The sequence below is a fragment of the Gymnoscopelus microlampas genome, assembly GCF_963454915.1.
Source record: "Gymnoscopelus microlampas genome assembly, chromosome: 5".
Lineage (NCBI taxonomy): Eukaryota > Metazoa > Chordata > Actinopteri > Myctophiformes > Myctophidae > Gymnoscopelus > Gymnoscopelus microlampas.
In genome coordinates this window covers 40,464,123-40,483,314 of record NC_139942.1, presented here as the reverse complement: position 1 = coordinate 40,483,314, position 19,192 = coordinate 40,464,123, and the positions used below count along the sequence as shown (strand labels likewise).

Here is a 19,192-nt window from a genome sequence, read left to right as displayed (position 1 = left end):
TGAGTGGACTCTATTGCATGATTTGTTAGATTTGCCTTAACACAAAATGAATCTGTATTTCGGGGAGGTTTTATTAAATCCACTAGAGGGCGCAAACACCATCTCTACTAACCTCGCGTCACCTGACTTGACTCTACTGAGGTCTTCACATAGGGTGCGTTCGGAAATTACGCACCGGAGCACACTCGCCTATTAGTTTGTATTGGCCAGTGCGCTCAGTGCTGTATTTTCGAACGCGCCCTATAGTCAACATGGCGGCGACCAGTGTTTTTAGGTCCGGTCTGTTTAATAACAAGGTTGCAATTGTAACGGGTGGAGGGACTGGTATCGGCAAAGCAATCGCAACGGAGTTGGTGGAGCTGGGTAAGTAGTACAACCCTGGGCTCATGCATTTTGGACAGAAATGACAGGGACTTCAGCTTACACAATGAAAGACTACAAGTCAACTGCAGATGAACTTTACCCCAGATGGTTGAAATTTCAAGCTCAAGGTACAAACTTGGTTGAATGGCTCCACAGCTCACCTGGTTCTGATTTGCCATTCAATATATATCCATCTGAGCTAGCCTTGGATCAAGACAATGTATTTTATCGATTTTGACATTTGCATATCATAGATAAAGTAAAAGTCAGACTATGATAGTCTTGATCCAAGGCTACATCTGGGCCAAAGTTACTGCCTGCCTATTCAGAACCATGGCACCATAGAATGACCAACCCATCAGAATTCTCTTTCTTTTCATCTGGCACTGAAAGTATTTATCATATTCTGGTACTGGTGTTTTTTGTCTTGCTCCATAAATCCCACATCAATATTTCCCTGTAGGATGCAATGTGGTCATCTCCAGTAGAAAGATGGAGAGGCTGGAGTCAGCAACTCAGGAGCTGAAACAGAAGATCCCTCCCTCCAGCCTGGCGTCAGTGACTCCCATATCATGCAACATCCGCAACGAGGACGAGGTGCCCCAACACACATACAAACTTAAACCATCAATACTATAGTATTGATGTTAAATTAGTTTCATAGCTGCGCATTATTCAAAAAAACAATGCATTCTGTAACTGATCTTCCTGCGTTACATGTGGCAGGTGAAGACACTTGTGTCAGCAGTGTTGAAACGGTATGGTCGAATAGATTTTCTGGTGAACAACGGGGGTGGTCAGTTCAGCAGCCCGGCAGAACACATGTCCTCCAAAGGCTGGAAGGCTGTTATTGACACCAACCTGACTGGAACCTTCCACTGCTGCAAGGAAGGTACGGTAAGAGAGAGGAATACAAGAACGCTTGCCCCAAAACACACTCGCCCCGGGTCAAATCCGGCGCCACCAGGTATTCCTTAACGTAACCTCAGTGAAACTATGCCTAAACCTAACCTTATTCCTAAACCTAACCTCAGTAAAACTATTCCTAAAACGTATTCATAAACTTAACCTCAGTAAAACTAAGCCTGACCCTAAACGTATTCCTAACCTTAAAGGAGGAGTTCACCCAAAAAACGACTATCAATTACACACCCCATGAAGCCTTGATTTCATGGTTTTATTTTTGTTTTTGTGGCATTCATAAGACAATAATTTGATGACCGTGTGTATTTCCGGTAGGAGACACAAAAGGAGACACAAATAATCTACTTTGTGTCTCCTACCGGATACATTAGCCGGTAGGAGACGGGAATCAAATTATAAGCTTAGGAATTCGACAAAAACAAAAAATAATCCATGGATTCAAGGCTTCATAGGGTGTGCAATCGATAGAAAATAAGTCATTTTTTGGGTGAACTCCTCCTTTAACCTCAGTAAAACGAAAACAAGAACCGCTGGGGGCAAGTGTGTTTTGGGGGCGAGCGTTCCGGTTACCAGAGAGAGAAAGAGGACTATCTGCGCGGTGTGTGTTTATGGTCACTCGGTGCCCATGTGTCATTATGTCTGTACAGTGTACACAGCATGGATGAAGGACCATGGAGGAGTCATCGTCAATATCATCGCTGACATGTGGAAAGGCTTCCCTGGCATGGCGTAAGTAGCAACGCACACATTCACCATGAAATATGAATAGAAGAATCACACACACTTTCACATTCTCTTATATAGTGTGTCTCTTAATTTGCCCATGACAGCCATACAGGAGCAGCAAGGGCTGCAGTAGACAATCTGACCAAGACTCTGGCAATCGAGTGGGCAACCTCAGGAGTCCGTGTCAACGCCATTGCACCGGTACGTCCAGTGCACCATAACCACTTTAAACCTGGTGTCCCTATTTTGGGAATGTAATTTTAGGCAAAAACTTTCAAAAGTTTTGTAAGAATAAATAAATAGTGAAAATAGCATATCTACAAGCTCATGCGATGCGACACATTGTGAGCTTGTAGATTGGCTATTTTTGCCATGTGACACTGTTGTCGTACAACAAAGTGTAAAATTGTGTAAAATATAAGTGACTAATGGAGTATTGCAGTTCATCCACAATGAATGCATTTGTAACTCTCTCGCATTTTTACCGACTCAGGGCACCATCATTTCTAAGACAGCAATGGAGAACTACAAAGAATATGGACCAACGCTTTTCAAGAGGGCTGTCCCTTTCAGCCCTGCAAAGAGACTTGGGGTACCAGAGGAGGTTTGTAGCCTTCGAGACATATTCACAATACCTCGTACTATAATAATAGATAACACTTTAAGTTTAAGTTTAAGTGCTATACTTGAATAACTGAAAGACCACTGAATAACAATGGTCCGAACAAGAGTTCTGTTAACAGTAAATAAAAACATACAGGGTTCCTGCATTTATGGATGAAAAAGTCATGTCATTTTTATTTTCTATAACTGTAAAATGTATGGCAACTGTATAAAGAAAAAAGTTTAAGTGTCATGGGGGGTTGTCCCAGTGCTTAAAGTTAAAATACTCACCCACCGCCACACAGGCCCGGGTTCTAGTGATGCGCGGGTCGGGGATCATTAACTTCTTTTTCCCCACCTGAAAAGTATTTCATGTCAAACTTGGTTGGTTGTTGATCCGGTTGACTTTGAAAGTAATGATTGCTTAGAAAAATATTGGAATTAAAGTGTGTGTGTGTGTGTGCGGGTGTGCTTGTTTTCAGATCTCCCCGGCAGTGTGTTTCCTGCTCTCTCCAGCAGCCTCCTACATCTCTGGGGCCACGATAAGGGTTGATGCTGGGCAAAGTCTTTACCACAACGTGTGGGAGATACCAGGTACAGTATCTACATAATATCAACACACACAGACTTTGTACACCTTCCGTAGTCGTAGATTTTCCTCTTGACTTTTGTCTACCCTAATTTACATTTTGTTGAGACTTGCATAGTGAACATGCCTTTTGTTGTTAAAGCTGCAATCCATTCAAACTGAAATTCCGGGCCAAGTGCTGGAATTTCTACTGCTGAGCTAAGACAAAAAGCATGTTTTGACTGAGGATATATTGCTCTTTGACCCTCATGCAATATCACTTCAAGTCTTCAACCACCGCAGTTGTATTGGTTATATTGCATTAACATACTCTACCTTACAGATTAGTAAAATAATGTTTTATTCCCAAAGGAAAAGTTATGGATTGCAGCTTTGGGACTTGGGGCGGAATCTGCCAATGCTTTGTCCATGCAAATGCGTGGATTCATGGTCTTGCGCATATTTCACTCAAATCCACGCATTTGCATTGACAAAGCATTGGCAGATTCCGCCCCATAGGTCAAATAAAAGTGCGGTGTGACCGTGCCCTTAAATATTTGTTCCTTCTACTGAAGCTTTATTTTTATCCTGCATCAAACCTTAAACAATCCAACCCCTGTGACCCCTCACTGCTTAATAAGTTGAGGTTTATTCATTGTGTGTAGAGAGTACAGTAAGTTTACTATTGTGTTTCTGTCCATCCAGATCACAGTGCTTGGCCCGAGGCACCAGAGGGAGAGAATTTGGACACGCTGAGGGAACTGCTGAACCCTAAAAGCAAACTCTAATTCAACAGATGACATGACCTGCTCACACAACTGAAGACACTCAGGGCTGTGCTGTTGTTTCGACACACAAGTGCCTTGCTGTAGAAATAAAGGATCGCCATCAAGCTGGCCTGATTATGAATGGATGTAACTCATGTACATAATTGTATATAATTAAGAATATTTGAACATGTGTTAATATTTTTGGATGATAACTGACATGTGCTTGACATTGCGTATGAACACATTTGAGTATTCACTGTTTTCACTGAGTATTCAGTTCGGTTTTTGTTTTGACAATAACTACCTTGCCTGTTGCCTTATGAGTTCATAATAAAAGTAATAATGTAATATAACCTTAAACTAGTGACTTCTCTATTTTAACTGTTGAATGGGTGTACTATGCTTTATTAGTTGTATAAAACCACTGGACCTGGCAATCTGCATCAAATGTAAAAACCATGAGTAGAGTTTAATGTCATATGGTACAGGTCGGGACCCTCAGGGTTCCTTGAGGGGGATCGAAATGGACCCTTATAAATCTGGAACTGAGATTTTAATCATATAACACTATGAGATAATGGGGATCCTTGAAATCAAAAAGAAAAAGTCTCACCTCTGAAAACTGTTCCTTTTTTGGGCTCAAGGAAGAGCCTCTCTGTAATAACAGAAAATCCTATTATTTTGTTCTCATTTGAGGCGTGGCAAGAATCGCACAAGTTATTAGGAGAATGACTCCGTTATGGGACAACCCTAACATCCCTCGCCCTATTGCTGATGGTATTTTAAGGAGTTGGTTTTACAAGGGGATCAGGACTGTCGGGGACTTGTATAGTAATAACATATTTTCAAACTTTCAGCACATCGATCTCCTCCACCAGGGGGTTAATCGCTTCCATATACACTATACAGTATATTGAATAGGAATATTTTGGTCTTTAATAAATTGTCCCTTAAACGCAAATGGGAAGCTGATTTAGAATGTACCTATGATGATGTTGATTGGCGAAACGTCTTAGAAAGAGCTCAGACAGTCCTGGTCGCCACGAAACATAGACAAATGCAATTCAATATCTTTCACAGGACTTATTTTACTCCACTAAGGCTACCTAAAGTCGATGGAAATATTTCTGCTATGTGTCAGAGGTGTAAGATAAACTAAGGTGATTTGACTCGTATGCTTTGGAATTGTCCATACTTGGTTGATTTTTGGAAGTTCATTATAACCACTGTTTCAGATGTCATAGAATCTGAGATACCTTTTGACCCCAGGATTTGAATATTGGGTGATGTCAGTTTAATTCATGTGAACTCTCATAAGGGGTATTTTGTTTCACTTGCCAGCACGGCTGGGAAAAAAAAATATCCTTGTTAATTGGAAGTCTGAAAATACTCCATCACAAAAGCATTGGTTGAATGAACGTTCCTCTTATTGTACTCCTGAGAAGATCCTGTACAATGTAAGGAGAAAACCTGAGACATATAACAACATTTGGGGCTCTTTTCTCGATATTTTGCCTTCATTAGCTCCTCTTGATTGGTTGAGGTTACATTACAAGTTGCTGTTACTGCAAAGGTTGTTGTAGTCAATGATGTTTATTGTGCCATTCTGGGGGGGTGGGTTTGCTTTCTTTCTTCTATTGTCTCTTTTCTTGTTTTGTTGTATACAAATGTGAAATGGATGGATGTACCTTGTACTCTGTCAATAGATACATCTTTACAACAAAAAAAAGTCTGAGAACCCAGGCTGCACCCGATCTATAAATCACTCCATTCAATGGAAAGGAATGACATCCAAGTGTCCCCATTCCAGTCCCTCACAGTCCCTGTGAGCACCGTCCGCGCTGTTCCGACTGGTATTTTGTCCAATATGCGTGCCGTAGCCAGGCTTGCCGTAGAGCAACGTCGATAGTCGTAAACGGCTTGTCTTGCTACTTGCTACAGAGGTCACAACAACAAATCATTTAGGTAATGTTATAGTACTTTCTTAATATGTAAATATTTAGGTGCTGGTCATCAGCCTCATCATGTATAGGTATATGTAGTTTACGTCACTGTTCTCCACGTTCGAACTATTGTAGTGAATGATAAATCAATGCTGATTGACTAAAATGTTAGCTGGCAAGCTAACGTACTGCAAACTTAACAGTAGCATTGATTGATTGATTGATTGAATACTTAAAAAGGTACAGTGGTACGAATTATACAAAAGGTGCTAAAAGGAGCATCTAAGGGCTTATTTCCATTGTGGTCCTGTGTATTCACCAAGGCAAGTGAACGATTCTTTTACATTATGTTAGGAGACATTTCATGATTTATGGAGTGATCTGTATTTACTGATCAACAATTTACATAATACCTTACGTCGGTACGGCTAGTGAATTGAATACACAGGACCACAATGGAAACAAGCCCTTAGGACTTTTTGTGTTATCCTTTTAGTATTATTGTATATTTGTACCCCCTGTACTATTATGCAAACTGTTATTAGAGTATACAATCAATCAATCAATAGTATACTGCACTTTGAGTGTTTGTTCAGTAACGGGGGATCTCCCCGTTTCTCCAGCTAAAAATGATCTAGAATTCATGCAGGATATCAGGATAAACAAGTTAAATTGGAAGTAATCAAAGAAAACATTGGAACTGGAACACTATACACTTTGAGCTGGCAAATTAGCTTTGTGGGGTTCTCTCTCCTGTTTGATAAAATTGGTATCCCAACCTGAACATTTATTTTCTAAAGGGCTGGAGAGATGGAGAGGTTCTGTTACTGAACACACACTCATCAATACACAATAAGACTAGTATTGGAATATTAGAGCTTTCCCTTTTCAACAAAAATCACTTGACAGACACCCCCTTTAACACAAACTGTACACTTTTAACTACTGTACTGTATTTACACTTAATGTGTATTTAAGCCTGCTGGTACGTGGTAAAGTCAATTGTACTAATGTATTTGTCCATCTGTCCAGCAGTATGGGAGGTGACCATGGACACACTAAGGTGCCCCTGCCAGACTGGAGGCAGTGGAAGGTGGAGGGGACACCAATGGAGTTCACCCAGCAGAGGCTGAAGGCCAGGGGCCTTAAAGACCCATGGGCACGGTCAGTATGTGTCTGTGGATATATATATAATAAATATATATACAGCTGTTAGCCTTAATGTAGTAGGTGCAGATTTGAGATGCATTTGCAACTTCTGCCAATCTTTCCATCTGGTTCCCCACCACTCAGGTCTCTTATTGCTTGCACTGCGCCACACCACAGAACAGGTCGCTGAAGCACAGTCACTGTGTCAACAAGGTTTTGTCATCATGCCAATAAATCCCCTTTTGAATTGAATTGAAACACTGTCACACACCTTGAATGGCTGTTATGTATACAAAAGAATGCATATAGCACGTCATGACAGACGTGGAACTCGTAGCGAAGGACATCAAAATATCATACGTCTTCAGTGAGAATGTACACAAACATTCCCGTGTCATTCCAGCCATGCGTCATCTCTGTGATAACCCACCCAGACATCTTTACGTCTTTAACAGCTAATATAATATACTAGATTGTGGTTGATGAAGAGTCCAGAGAAGTGTCTGTATTAAAGATAGCCTGCACTTTTGACCCTAGCCTAGAGGAAGCATTTATGCCTAAGGTCACTAAATACCATTACCAACCACTTCTATGTACCATTTCAGAGCTGGGCTATAGGTGCAGACTTTTCGTTTTTATATTTGTCACTGGCAGCCTAGGATATACCCACAGACTGGTTGTTAGAGGGTTTCAACGACTTGGGATGCCCAAAAAGGAGGCAAAAAGGCTGGCAAAGGATTTCGCTGTCTTTCCTATGGTTGTTATTGAGTAATATGCTTATTGTATCATGAAGACATATGCCATGATTTTGCTTACGTAACCTTACCTTTTAGTATTAGTGTCTGTATATGCTCTACTTTATGTGGACATGAATACTGTGTGTGTGTGTGTGTGTGTGTGTGTGTGTGTGTGTGTGTGTGTGTGTGTGTGTGTGTGTGTGTGTGTGTGTGTGTGTGTGTGTGTGTGTGTGTGTGTGTGTGTGTGTTAAACCCTATACTTTGTTGATCGGGGCCCTCCAGGGGTCTAACCTTGGATCACACAGTTTCTCCCTCTACACAACAAATCTCTTCACCGAAAATAGCCGACCTACAGTACAAGCTCAGAACACTTTGCAGACACTTTGGCGAATGTTCACCTATTATGATTACATGCCCTGAACAGGGACACCAGGGTTCAAGTGGTTAAAACCTTCTGTGATTGACAAGTGTAGGTAACAGTGAAACTACAGTATCATGGCATGTCTGAAAATCTATCACATGCAAATGATGCATTGTGGGTCACCTTGCTTAGAGTGAGATGAGTTGATTCAGAACTAGGATCAAGATCAACATAACAAAACAATGATTTGTTTTCAACTTGCATCTTCTTCACGGTCCTTTTAGTTGGTGACACTTGGTCTCGTCTCTCGTTCCCTCCTGTCACTCTTTTCCTCTTGTACTCTCTCTCTCTCTCTCTCTCTCTCTCTGCAGTAACGAGGCATGGAGATACATGGGTGGCTTTTCACGTGCAGTGACCTTCTCAGACGTGTTGCTCAGAGGATTCAAGTGGGGCTTCGCTGCCTTCACGGTCGCCCTGGCTGTTGAGTACGCCCTGTTCCCACCAAAGAAGAGCGACCACTGATGTCAAACTTTCACCCTCACACGCAGACCACACCATGCCAGATTCCAAACTAATAATGTATATTCTGTATTCTCTAAATTAAAAGTCTTTTTTTGAATGTCATTCCACGTGGTTGTTTCCTTCTTGTACCTAAGCGGGGTTAACAGGGTCATGCTCTTATGTCTATGGGATAACAGAAATAATTCACTTTGAAATGAGTTTCAATATGTATTTTTTTATTATGTTAATTTACCAAATCAAATAGACAGATGGCTTGATTGTACAGATTGTTTCATCATAAACATTTACATGTTTGGCATTCAGCTGACATGTTGTTGCTTAGAACAAGTGCAACAAAAGAAATTATTATAATTAGATAACCAATATTATAAGCAACCATTAGTGAACGATAACATAACAAGGATAAAGTAAAATGTATACTATAGTATGTTTAACTTGCTGATAAGAACTGCTCCTAAAGCCAATAAATCAAGCTAAAATCACCCTACCATTATCACCTCCATTTCCCCCACGTTAAAAGCTAGCCTGGTAAACTATCCCGGTCGCGTGAATTCACAACAAGATAATGTGAATTCACGTGACTGGGATGGTTTACCAGGCTAGTTAAAAGTCCTCTTCAAGCTAAAATGAGGTGCAGCACTTGTAAGGAACTAAACTATTCCAGGCATATTGACATCTTTTAAAAGCGTGAATTGCCCATTCTTAGCAACTTTAAAGTCCGAGTGTTATTTCCACACCGTTTCAACAAGAATAACAGTGAATGACATAAAACATTTACACATCTACTAAAGTATACACTGCATACACTTATGTACATCATTTCTTTTGAAGATGAGTGATCTCTGCTAATGACTAGAAGTCCAAATTAAACTTCTAGTATAGTCCTTAAAGTCAGTTTTTCTCAAAGTGGGTTCCTTGAGGGGGTTCTAGGGGTTCCCCAGCAAAATTTGTTAATATAACATCAAAATCAGTTTGACCTCTTTAGCTTGATCTACAAGCTCACAATGTGTTGCAATGCGACACATGAGCTTGTAGATCTGCTATTCTAAACTCGAAAAAAAAATATATATTTAAAAACATTTTAACAACACAAATCTTGTATGGGGGGGGCACAAAATATTTTCAGATGCATTTGGTGGTCCTTCACATAAAAATGTTTGAGAACCAATGCTTAAAGTGGTAGAAGGTTTCAGTTTCTCTTCCCGCCTTCAGACTAATCTCTCTTCCTTTTCCTTAAGAGTCTACTCAGGCACCACCTCATGCATGTCAGTGTCACCGTGAGAACAACCATCGCCACAAGACTCAGTATTGTAATAACGTCCAAGCTGTGATATTGGAACCAGTTGAGCTGATGGGCTGCCGTTCTGAGATGATCTGCTCCTTTGTGTCGCATCACAAACTCTATCCAGTACAAAGACAGGTCAAAGGAGGGTATAGGGCGATCCTTATGAAGGATTGAGAGCTTCTCTATGTTCTCCTTGTACCTGCAAATGCATAGGTTTAGGTGAGATTCTATCACGCTTCTTTAGTTTGATTCTGAGCTATTGTACCACTTTTCAAGGTTTTGTGATTTAGCATTTGCTCAATAATAACTGTGATTTATTTATTAACTGACATTTATTTATTTTTATCAGTGACCTATGACCCCTCACCTGGTGTTGTGGATGACATCACTTAGTCCCTGGAGGAGTTTTTCCACAGTGATGGTCTGTATGTCTAAAACCACGCCCACTCCCCTGCTCGCCATCCGATTAGCATTGTCAGGCTGTTCTGCGCTGATTGGCAACATCATCATGGGAACGGCATGACACACTCCCTCATAGAGACCATGTGAGCCAGCGTGAGTGATAAAAGCCCGTACTCCAGGGTGTGCTAACAAATGCATGCGCATGCACAAGCGCACACACACACACACACACACACACACACACACACACACACACATACATGCATTCCACATCATGTGAACTACTGGATGATCGATCATTATTGTAATAGAAATATCATTACTCAGATATAAGCACTGTTGCTCTGCATGGCAGCTACTGTATGTTCATAACTGTAGTCAGGTTGATGTCTAGGAGCAATGCATTTGACAGTACATTCTTCCAGAGTTGCAGTGATGTCACAATACCTAGTAGGTCATTCTGTGGTACCCATTTCATCATCTTGACATTTTCCGGGACGTTGTCAGGAACTTCGCCAACCCATCGCCATACAACCTATAACCAGAGGACAATTATAATACTGTCTGGCATTCCTGTTACACAAGTTTTATTTGCTTTGTAGGTTTCACTACCTTCTGTGGAATTTGTCTGAATGCTTCCAGAAAGACAGCAGTTATCTCCTGTGGCAGAGATGCCACCATGGCGCCGAGGGTGAACACCACAAAACCATCAGCTCCTGACACCCAAGTCTGTAGGTCCTGCACAACCAAACACATACAGTAGGTGGACAGTAGCATCTCTCTCTAATCATTCACTCGCTTTGCTCTTCCACTTCAACTGTCTGTCTATTTGTTGTCCTTTTTGTCTTCCATTTTTCTTTGTGAGACACAAACATACGCCTTACCTCAGGTAGAGGGTTCCTCAGGTCACAGTTCATCCCTCCCACCAGCACCACATTGGGCATGAGAGGGCGTGGGTGGTCCAGTGTGAAGTCAGTCCTGTATGCAGTGAACCACAAACATGTTTTGAGTGTTTATGAGAGAGAGAGAGAGAGAGACAGAGAGAGAGAGAGAATACATCTGTATCCATTATCACTATATCAAAACATCATGTTACCTAATCAGCCAGATGGCAGAGTCTTTCAGAATCTCAGCTATACCAATTTCTTCTCCCAGGAACTCTACAGCTAACTGGTCAAAATTCCAGTACATCACTCGACACAACAATGGCTCCAGGAAGCTAATCTGTTGGACCAAAATAATTAATGTATGTTTAAAATCACTGGTATCACTCAGGATAAAACATGCTCAATTCCAGTTCTTTAGATAGACCAATATGAGACCACCTGACCATTTTACAATAGATACAGCTGCCAGATAGGATGACATTTATTTGTTGTTCTGTTGAATGTTGAATTGGGAAGAATATAGTGACTGGGCATGGAGAATGGTACAACCATCAACAGAATGTCAGCTAATTCTGTTAAACTGGCACGCTCTTGAGCTTTATGGTATGTAGTTTACTAACAATGTACAACACATGGTGTTCTTGTCAGAAATATTCTGTTACATCAGACAACCCCACAATATTAAATGATTGTACCCTACAAAACGAGAAACGACCACTGCCTCTAAACTAATCCTTCATGAGGCCTAATTCTAAGTCTAAAAGGTCACATTTCCTGAAATTTGAATTGTTTGAGTGTGCATTTGAATGCCCACTTAGGTCATCGTGTGTGTTGTTTTCATGTACATTTGCATGTTTCAGTGTAAAGTATGCTCACCAAAGTGTTGATAAATCTCTGCTTGAAATTCATTTTATCTGTGAATCCAGTATAGAACCGAGGAACATATGAGGGAGGGGAGGGGCTGGCTGAAGACTTCATTTCCATGCCACACGGCATCCCTCTCAGTAAATTGATGGTGGGCAGACCTAAAAGAATGCATTATGGAAAATCAATTGTTAGCGAGAGAGGGTTGAGGTACAGGTAAACCATCTCGAGAGTGTGTCATCATACTGTAGAAGAACTCACCCAACTTCCTGGCTATCAGAGAACCTGTTGGCAGCATAGGGTTCGTTAGAACAGCATCAAAGCCCTGCAGGAGGAGGAGGTGGTGTGTGTATGTGGGGGGGGGGGGCATATGTCGGAACAGATTCCAAAGGTAAAAGTTAGAGTCATAGGCTCATACACAGAGAGATGTTGATAGTGACATAATAGCCTATAATGTTTTTAATAATTCATGGAACTTTTATATGCGCTTCGCCGCTTTGCCTTCTATCCACTATCTATTGCGTTCACCAAAATCAATTTAAATACAGTTTTTAAGGGCCATGTGTGACATACAAAGTTTGTATTGAATTAATTGTTTTCAGTGGAAGCCAATTTTGCACCAATGACATTCACTATTCTGTGACACAGCACAATTTGTTTTGAATAGTTTTCACCTGGCTGTCGCAATAGAGCACACACAAGCACATACCAAAGGGGTCTAAAGCATTGTGCCATTCATCCATGACTCTGTAGACCTACATAGGCCTTCTCACTCACCTGCTTTGATAGATATGACATGAGAGTTGTGTTAAACAGCAGGCTGTGTGCTGTGTCGTGGATGACGCTAGCCATGTGTGAAATACGCTTCATCTTCTCCATGAAAGGTTTGTTCATTGCTTCCGCATTTCCCCCTAAAAGGGCATCGACTTCCGCCTGCCCATAGGGGACAGGATACGTCAAAGTGGTGTAGTGTTCACCAGGACCCAGCCGCAGAGAGACTTCGGGCATCAACACAGTGACTCCGTGTCCACGACGACCCAGTTCCTGGGCAACAGCCTTTATGTCCACCCAATGACTCCCATCCATAGGAATCACCAACAGATTACCCAAGAACGTTCTGGAGGATGCTGGAGTTTCGTGCATGTTGACAAATTTTGTCGCAAGGCCACCGCTTTTTAAAGCAGACAGAATTTTCTTTCCCCCTTCAACCCCATTCAGTTCCTTGACCGTGCCCAGCAGGAAACACACTTGTACAAATGCTTTCCACATTCTGCCCCCTCTATTCTTATTGCTGTCTCTCTCTCTTCTTTGCCTCTCTTTTTCTTTCAAGTCAGTGCCAAGTGCTGGAGAGCTTTGTCACAACTTCTGCTGTCATGTAATTCCTTCTGCATCCCCCCTTCCTCTGCTGAGAATCTCTCTGAAAAACCTCTGCGTCGATTGTCGGACGTCCTGTGTTCAGAGTCTTCCAATAAGTGACTTGGGAGGGGAAAACTCACATCACCATTCTACCTCACCTCTAGCACTCCTCATTCCTTGTCTCACTTTTTGTCACCTATTTTTAGGCTGGAACTACAGGACCTGGACATGAGATGGCATGACATGACATGCTTGTCCTGCTCTGACTGATGCACACAGTTGAAGCCAAACTCTGCCACCTACAGTTACAAAACTACAGGCAACTGCACACAATAGGTCAAGAAATTAGATACCATGTATAGTTTTCCTAATAAAAAAATAGAATGCATGACAACAAACGGTGAACAATCAAAGAAAGTTTTTATCCGAATTGACACATTTATAGAGCATTAGTTTAAAGATCACTTGGTATTAAGACCTGAGGCCGACTTCAAATGCCTTCTAAATCAGTAGTTCTCACACTTCCAAGATTTCTCAAAAATGTTCAAAAATAGCAGATGTACAAGCTCTACAAGCAGATATACAAGCTCACGGCGCGTTACTTTGTGCCGCGCTGCAAGCTTGTACATCTGCTATTTTTGTATAGCCACCACAAAAATGTTTAATGGGTTAATGATAGGGAGGGCACACTGGTGTACTTTGTGATTTGGGGGCCCCAGGCGGACCCAACTTTGGGCCCCCTGGTAGCGACGCGGGCTTAGTGCATGGTGTAGAGCAGAAGATGTTTTAAGTCATTTAAAGTCAACAAAGAGAATGACGTGGCTGTGGCATTGCCAGCATGGATGCAAGCGTTTACCTTGGTACCATGACTTTGGGTGCTCTCTTGGCTGTCGACTGCACTAAGTGGTGTTTCTGGGCTGTCTTGTATTTTAAAAGAAAGAAAAGAATCATTTACAAAAGTCAATGATGGCAACACCAAACACCTCTCTCTTCCTCTCACTTGAATGGCTGATGACTGTCCGTCTGGATACATTATCAAACTAGTTGTGACACTGCATTCCTTTAAATCCTGCGATTCATCATTATATAAACACTCATCATGTACGTACATGTTTTGACTCGCAAGTTTATTCTTCCATTGTTCAATGGCCCCAGTGGACACAGAACGCCTGGAAGACGTCATTTTGACGTTGATAACTTGTCACAACATTAAAAAAATACAACTTATTCACAGAGTGGTGGATTTGAGGTCTGAAAGAAAGAAGGTGAGAGAGAGAGAGAGAGTATGTATGTATATGTATGAGAGAGAGAACTTCCAAAGGGTGAATTACATAGCCTGGCATTGCAAGACTGATCATGTGGGATCACAATACGGTTTTCACACCATTTCAACATAAATAGCAGTGAATAACATTTGAAAATGTACAGAGATCTACAAAAGTATGCACTCCATACACTTACAATATGTACACAAACATTTTTGAAGAACCTGGATATCTTTGCTAATGGCGAGAAGTCATAATTACACTAGTATGGTCCTTTAAGTAGTAGAAGGTGTAGTTCCTCTTATCCTGCCTGAAGGCTAATCTTGTTTCTTATTCCTGAAGAGTCTACTAAGGCACCGTCTCATGCATGACACAGTCACCATGAGAACCACTACCACCACAAGACTCAGTACTGTAATGATGTCCAAGCTGTGATACTGGAACCAGTTGAGATCATGGGCCGCAGGTCTGAGGTGATCTGCTCCTTTGTTCCGCATCACATACTCTGTCCAGTACACTGACAGCTCAGAGGGGTTCATTGGACGATCCTTATGGAGGGCTGAGAGCTTCTCTATGTTCTCCTTGTACCTGCAGAATTGCGGATGCATAGGTTTAGGGCATTGGCTCTCAAACTCTTTCATGTCAAGGACACCCATATTAATATGTATTTGCCTGCAGACCCCCATCTGAAAATATTTTGTTCAAGAATTATTTGAAAATACCAGATCTACAAGCTCACACCACGTCGTGATACGACACTTGTAGAACTTGTAGATCTGCTATTTTCAAATAGGACCCCACTTTGACCCCACTTTGAGAAACGCTGGTTTAGCGGAGTGGATACAATGTAGCTGTCGTTATTCTTGGTATAATTCACATTAAAATCTACAAGTCTCTCAAGCATTAGTTTTTATAGGTTGATTGATGTTTCTTTTTACAAGAATGGATGGGTATACATTAACATATATTTGTACACTGTATGTCTAAAGGATAAAAGCATGAGAGATTATTGTGGTCCATTGTGGATGCAAAAAGCATCACTGGTACTGTAAATGGAACCTGAACTTCATTCTTAACTATTGTTCTAACTTATTCCGTACAATGTTTTTGTGATTTTCAGATGGTTCTATAGCATTTGCTCAACAATCAATCTCAATTCTTCAGTGACCTTTGACCCCTCACCTGGTGCTGTTGATGACATCACTTAGTCCTTGAAGGAGGGTTTCCACAGTGACGGTTTTTAGGTCCAAAACCACGCCCACTCCCCTGCTCGCTATCCGCTGAGCATTGTCGGGCTGTTCTCCCGTGATTGGCAACATCACCATGGGAACAGCATGACACACTCCCTCATAGAGACCATGTGAGCCAGCGTGAGTGATAAAAGCCCGTACTCCAGGGTGTGCTAACAAACAAATCATTATCATGAAATAGATATTATGGATTTAAGTACTGTTGCTCTGCATGGCAGCTATGCTCATTACTTTAGTCAGGTTGAAGTCTGGGAGTATTGCATTTGACAGTACATTCTATCCAGAGTTGCAGTGGTGTCACAGTACCTAGTAGGTCATTCTGTGGTACCCATTTCATCATCTTTACATTTTCTGGCATGTTGTCAGGGACTGGGCCAGTGTATCGCCATATAACCTATATTCAGAGGACAATTAATGTCTGACATACTGGAATAATTCTTGGGCTTTCCTGTTACATGACTTTTATATCTATACTACTACTAATGTAAGTGTCTCTACCTTTTGTGGAATTTGTCTGAAGGCTTCCAGAAAGACAACAGCTATGTCCTCTGGCAGAGATGACACCATGGATCCCAGGGTGAACACCACGAAACCATGAGCTCCTGACACCCACGGCTGTAGGTCCTGCACAACCAAACACACACTGTACAGTAGGTGGACAGTAGCATTTCTCTCTAATCATTCACACACACTCTCTCTCTCTCTCTCTCTCTCTCTCTCTCTCTCTCTCTCTCTCTCTCTCTCTCTCTGCGTTGCTTTCAATTTACTCTCTTGTGAAACACAAACATACGTCTTACCTCAGGTAGAGGGTTCCTCAGGTCACAGTTCATCCCTCCCACCAGCACCATGTTGGGCATGAGAGGGCGTGGGTGGTCCAGTGTGAAGTCAGTCCTGTAGGCAGTGAGGCATGACTCAGATATCAGTTGTCTATGACATCAGTTGTCTATGACATATCTATGATGTACTGTATGACTCAAGGTTTTAACCCGATCTGAGACCCATTGGCTTCCACTATAAAATGTTTAATATATTTCCAAAACCAATGTGAAATAAAATTAGAGGAGGTACTTCTGTGGCCTATTGGCAGTATGCACAAGACATTTGGCGCTGATCGTTTCGGCGGTTTGCAGACAGACAAGACACACAACACTGTTATAGACGGCCTAGACTCCTGCAGATAGACTCCTCCATGTTACCTCATGAGCCAGATGGCAGCGTCTTTCAAAACCTCAGCTGTACCAATATCTTCTCCCAGGAACTCAAAAGTTATGCGATCATAATGCCAGAACATCATTCGACACATCAATGGCTCCATTAAACTAATCTGTTGAACCAACATCATAATTTAAACATTTCTGTTTAAATTACTGGTATTTGGAAGAATCATAATTACAATACATATAAAAAAAACATCGAGGGGATCCTCCCCCAGAAACTTTAACAGAGTAGATGTCATTTACTGTATTCTCGTTAATTTTCACAGTTTGATCAGGCTTTACTGGCATAGGAAAATTATGGGTGCTATATTTTGTAATTACATTCATTAAAAAGCCAAAAGTAGGCCTACAGAAATGTATTTGATGCCTGAGGCAATTAAAGGGCCAACTTTAATTATACTCATTACTTCAAATTGAATATCTCTTTATGATTGCTTGCAATTACAATGTATATCACTTAGATACATGGAGTATATGTGTACGCTGTTGGTCTCTTGAGCTTTATGTGCATCACATGGTATGTAGGCAACTGTTGTACCAGATACCTCCACAATACTAAATGAGTGTACCCAATAAAACGGCCTGTGTTGTTTTTAAGGCCTACTTTTATGTTTAAAGACTGATGTGGCCTGCGTGAAAGTGCATGTAGGTTTAGTGTATGCTCACCAAAGTGTTGATAACTCTCTCCTTGAAGTTCATTTTATCTGTGTATCGACTGAAGAATCGAGGAACATATGAGGGAGGGGCGGGGCAGGCTGCAGACTTCATATCAATGCCACACGGAATTCCTCTCAGTAAATTGATGGCGGGCAGACCTAGAATAATGCATTATGGAAAATAAATTCTTAGGGAGAGAGGGTTGAGGTACAGGGAAACCATCTCAATTGTGTGTCACCACAGAAGCACTCACCAAACTTCCTGGCTATCAGAGAACCGATGGGCATCATAGGGCTTGTTAGAACAGCATCAAAGCCCTGCAGAAGTAGAGGGGGTGGTGGTGTTTGGGGGTGGGGGGTATGTCAGGGAACAATTCCAATGTAGTTTCATATACACAGATGAGGTATTGATAGTTTTCATATAATAATTTTCAGTGGAAGCCAACATTTTGCCTCAGTGACAATCACCATTCTGTGACACTCATTTATTTTAGAATAGTCACCTCGCTGTGGCAATAACCCACTCACCTGCTGTGATAGATGTGAGATGAGACTTGTGTTAAACAGCAGGCTTTCTGCAGTGGCGTGCATGAAGCTCATCATGCGTGAGATATGACTTATCTTCTCCATGAATGGTTTGTTCATTGTTCCTACAATCCCAGCGAAAAGGGCATCGACTTCTGCCTTCCCATAAGGGACAGGATACGTCAAAGTGGTGTAGTGTTTACCAGGACCCAGCCGCAGGGAGACCTCGGGCATCACCACGGTTACTCTGTGTCCACGGCGACCCATTTCCTGGGCAACGGCTTTTATGTCCACCCAGTGACTCCCGTCCACAGGAATCACCAACAGATGACCCAAGAACTTACTGGAGGATGCTGGAGTAGTGGGCATGTTGACAGCTTTGCCCTCAAAACCACTGTTTTCTACAGCAGACTGGCTTTTATTTTCCCCTTCAACCCCATTCAGCTCCTTGACTGTGCTCAGCAGGAAACACACTTGTACAAATGCTTTCCACATTCTGGCCCCTCTACTTGTATTACTGTCTATCTCTCTTCTGTGGCTTTCTTTCTTTTTCAAGTCAGTTCCATGTGCTGGAGAGCTTTGTCACTGTACTGCTGTCATTTAATTCCTTCTGCATTCCCCCTTTCTCTGCTGAAAATGTCTCTGCATTTAACCTCTGCTTCGATTGTCAGATGTCCTTTGAGAATGAGGAGGAATTACTTTGCGTCTGCGTACGTATATGTACTAAGTTCACCCACAAAGCCCTGTGGCCAAAGTCCTCCAATAAGTGACTGAGTTGAAAACTCACTTCCTCAGACTCTAGACACTAGTAGCCTACTA

At 41.8% G+C, this 19,192-nt stretch overlaps 3 protein-coding genes across 4 annotated transcripts; 2 read left to right on the top strand and 1 right to left on the bottom strand.

Moving 5' to 3' along the window:
- The first annotated feature begins 245 nt into the window (after positions 1 to 245).
- pecr (peroxisomal trans-2-enoyl-CoA reductase) lies at positions 246 to 4,307 on the top strand. The gene is made up of 8 exons (XM_084058370.1): positions 246 to 363; positions 827 to 960; positions 1,090 to 1,255; positions 1,935 to 2,016; positions 2,118 to 2,214; positions 2,507 to 2,617; positions 3,099 to 3,210; positions 3,890 to 4,307. The coding sequence occupies exons 1-8, from the start codon at positions 252 to 254 to the stop codon at positions 3,970 to 3,972; spliced, it is 897 nt and encodes a 298-aa protein (XP_083914496.1). The 5' UTR covers positions 246 to 251; the 3' UTR covers positions 3,973 to 4,307.
- A 1,517-nt stretch (positions 4,308 to 5,824) lies between these two features.
- On the top strand, positions 5,825 to 8,768 carry ndufb3 (NADH:ubiquinone oxidoreductase subunit B3). Of its 2 annotated transcripts, none has more exons than XM_084058381.1 (3): positions 5,825 to 5,919; positions 6,933 to 7,061; positions 8,516 to 8,768. In XM_084058381.1, exons 2-3 carry the CDS (start codon positions 6,934 to 6,936, stop codon positions 8,664 to 8,666), a joined length of 279 nt encoding a protein of 92 aa, XP_083914507.1. In that variant the 5' UTR covers positions 5,825 to 5,919; position 6,933; the 3' UTR covers positions 8,667 to 8,768. The 2 variants fall into 2 exon arrangements, with proteins under 2 accessions (XP_083914507.1, XP_083914508.1); XM_084058382.1 differs by having other exon boundaries at positions 5,836 to 5,919; positions 6,930 to 7,061.
- A 941-nt stretch (positions 8,769 to 9,709) lies between these two features.
- Positions 9,710 to 18,868, bottom strand: LOC311045098 (uncharacterized protein; the record flags this gene model as incomplete). Its single annotated transcript, XM_084056906.1, has 19 exons — positions 9,710 to 10,150; positions 10,319 to 10,538; positions 10,801 to 10,888; positions 10,966 to 11,091; positions 11,238 to 11,331; positions 11,450 to 11,577; positions 12,117 to 12,265; positions 12,366 to 12,429; positions 12,882 to 13,447; positions 13,678 to 13,759; positions 15,139 to 15,313; positions 15,908 to 16,127; positions 16,282 to 16,369; positions 16,474 to 16,599; positions 16,773 to 16,866; positions 17,172 to 17,299; positions 17,859 to 18,007; positions 18,103 to 18,166; positions 18,377 to 18,868. 19 exons carry the CDS (start codon positions 18,866 to 18,868, stop codon positions 9,880 to 9,882), a joined length of 3,324 nt encoding a protein of 1,107 aa, XP_083913032.1. The 3' UTR covers positions 9,710 to 9,879.
- Between the last annotated feature and the right edge of the window lie 324 nt (positions 18,869 to 19,192).